We start from the raw sequence: 1,711 nt of genomic DNA, 5'->3' as shown, positions 1-1,711 counted from the left end.
GATTGTGTGTGTGTGTGTATGTGTGTGTGTGTGTGTATGTGTGTGTCTGTGTGTTTGTGTGCGTTTCTCCCTCAACTATCGTCTGCGCGTTCTGGCGGAAGCTCATAATATAATATGATACTAAAGAGTACAATATTGGTAATTTCGTTTTCATCTTTTTTGTTAACTTTTTTTTCCATCAGAAAATAAAAAGTAATCGGTATTTATTGTAGGTTTTTGTAACTCACCTTCTTACTCTGGTTCTGGTATTTGTTGACAATGGCTTCCAGCACGCGATTGGTGGGCAAAGAGAGGGCGCCATTCTCGTCCAGAAAGACAAGCCTCTCGCAGACACTACACTTGATCCCGTAGCTACAGCTCTGCAGGCTCTGCAGGAAGATGTTGGCCACACTCGGAGTACCCACGTAGCTGCTGGGGCGGCTGTTGCATACAACTCCGCTGTCCGTCTCGCTCACGATGCTCAGCTTGTCGATGTCGGGGAAGTCCAGCAGGGACGTGTGGTCACTGATGACCGTCCCGCTGTCCGACTCAGAGCAAGCCGACGACATGGATTGAGGAAGCAGATTCTGAGCCGGTTCCTGGGAGCTGAGCGCGCAGGCCACGCACAGAGAGTGTGAGCACGGCATCAGAACGGGTTTGGTGAAGAACCGACAGCACACGGGGCAACGGAGTTCGTCTTCCATTTTTGAAGCGATAGGGAGATTTAATGAGAAATAGAGAGAATTATGTTCAGACAAAAATGCATGAAATAACCAAACCTTTCTCAGTTAGACAGCCAATCTCTCAATGTTGTCCAACTACATCCATTATGAAAGATATGGATGTGTGTCGGTTCGGAACTGAAAATAATCCTGGAACATGAACCTTATCAGAAGACACATTCACACATTCAAAGAAAAGTTTTCATGGGATCAAACCAAATCCAGCGTTAGAAATGTTACTCCAGATTCGCCCTGCAGTCTGTACGCGAAATATCCAATAATCCACAACGAGCGAATAATAAAAGAGCAATCACGAACAGTCGCGGTGCACTTTCAAAGACCACCACACGTTAGTTAGCATCCAGATATCAGCGAATCACAGAGCACTAATTGCTTCAGTTTGGTCCAAAGTGCAGTATCCAAATGTCCCGTTCTGTCGTGAAGGGTTGCGTCCGTGGTTTAAAACAAAGGAAAAGGTCTAAGGACACACAGTTTTATTGTCGCAGTCAGTGACAAGCCGCTGAGACGACATAATAAAAATAGAATGATGTTGTTTAAGATGTGCGTGTGTTTGTAAAATACAGCAACTTATTCAAACTATAAGTTAGGAAATAAGCTTTGTTACTAAACTTGATGGCTCATTAAGCCAGGTGTGAAAAAAGATGGCTGTCTCGGATAAGATTTCCCCTCTATATATGCAAATTTGTATTTTCAAAGCGATGGACAGACACCTATTAAAGGGATACCAACTTCATTTCTTTTTATGGCCCGGCAGGTTTGAGTTAAGACACGAGTTGAAAAGGTTTAAACGACCGGAAGATCGTTGGCTAGACTGGGGCAAGGACAAGAAATGGCTGAAACGGAGGAGAAACTTCTTTGAGAATGTTTTTTATTATACTTTTGTAATTTTTGGGGTTTTTTGTTTTTGTTTTTGTTTTGTGTTTGTTTGTTTGCTTGTTGTTGCTGTTGTTTGTTGGGTTGTTGTTGTTTTTTTTTTGGGGGGGGGTATT

General features: G+C 43.2%; 1 protein-coding gene across 3 annotated transcripts in view; it reads right to left on the bottom strand.

Moving 5' to 3' along the window:
- Window positions 1–1,711, bottom strand: part of LOC101851044 (E3 ubiquitin-protein ligase TRIM9) — a 155,647-nt gene that overhangs the window by 152,999 nt on the left and 937 nt on the right. For 2 of the 3 annotated variants that reach the window (XM_013083230.2, XM_005099601.3), the window contains exon 2: window positions 228–1,221. In XM_013083230.2, the coding sequence (XP_012938684.1) occupies window positions 228–683 (456 nt within the window). In that variant the 5' untranslated portion in view covers window positions 684–1,221. The remainder of the gene's footprint in view (window positions 1–227; window positions 1,222–1,711) is intronic. The other variant, XM_005099602.3, reaches the window with a different exon arrangement.

Source organism: Aplysia californica, unplaced genomic scaffold (genome assembly GCF_000002075.1).
Source record: "Aplysia californica isolate F4 #8 unplaced genomic scaffold, AplCal3.0 scaffold00219, whole genome shotgun sequence".
In the NCBI taxonomy this organism is placed as follows: domain Eukaryota; kingdom Metazoa; phylum Mollusca; class Gastropoda; order Aplysiida; family Aplysiidae; genus Aplysia; species Aplysia californica.
Note: the sequence above shows the minus strand (reverse complement) of the source record. Positions and strands in the feature narration are given on the sequence as shown.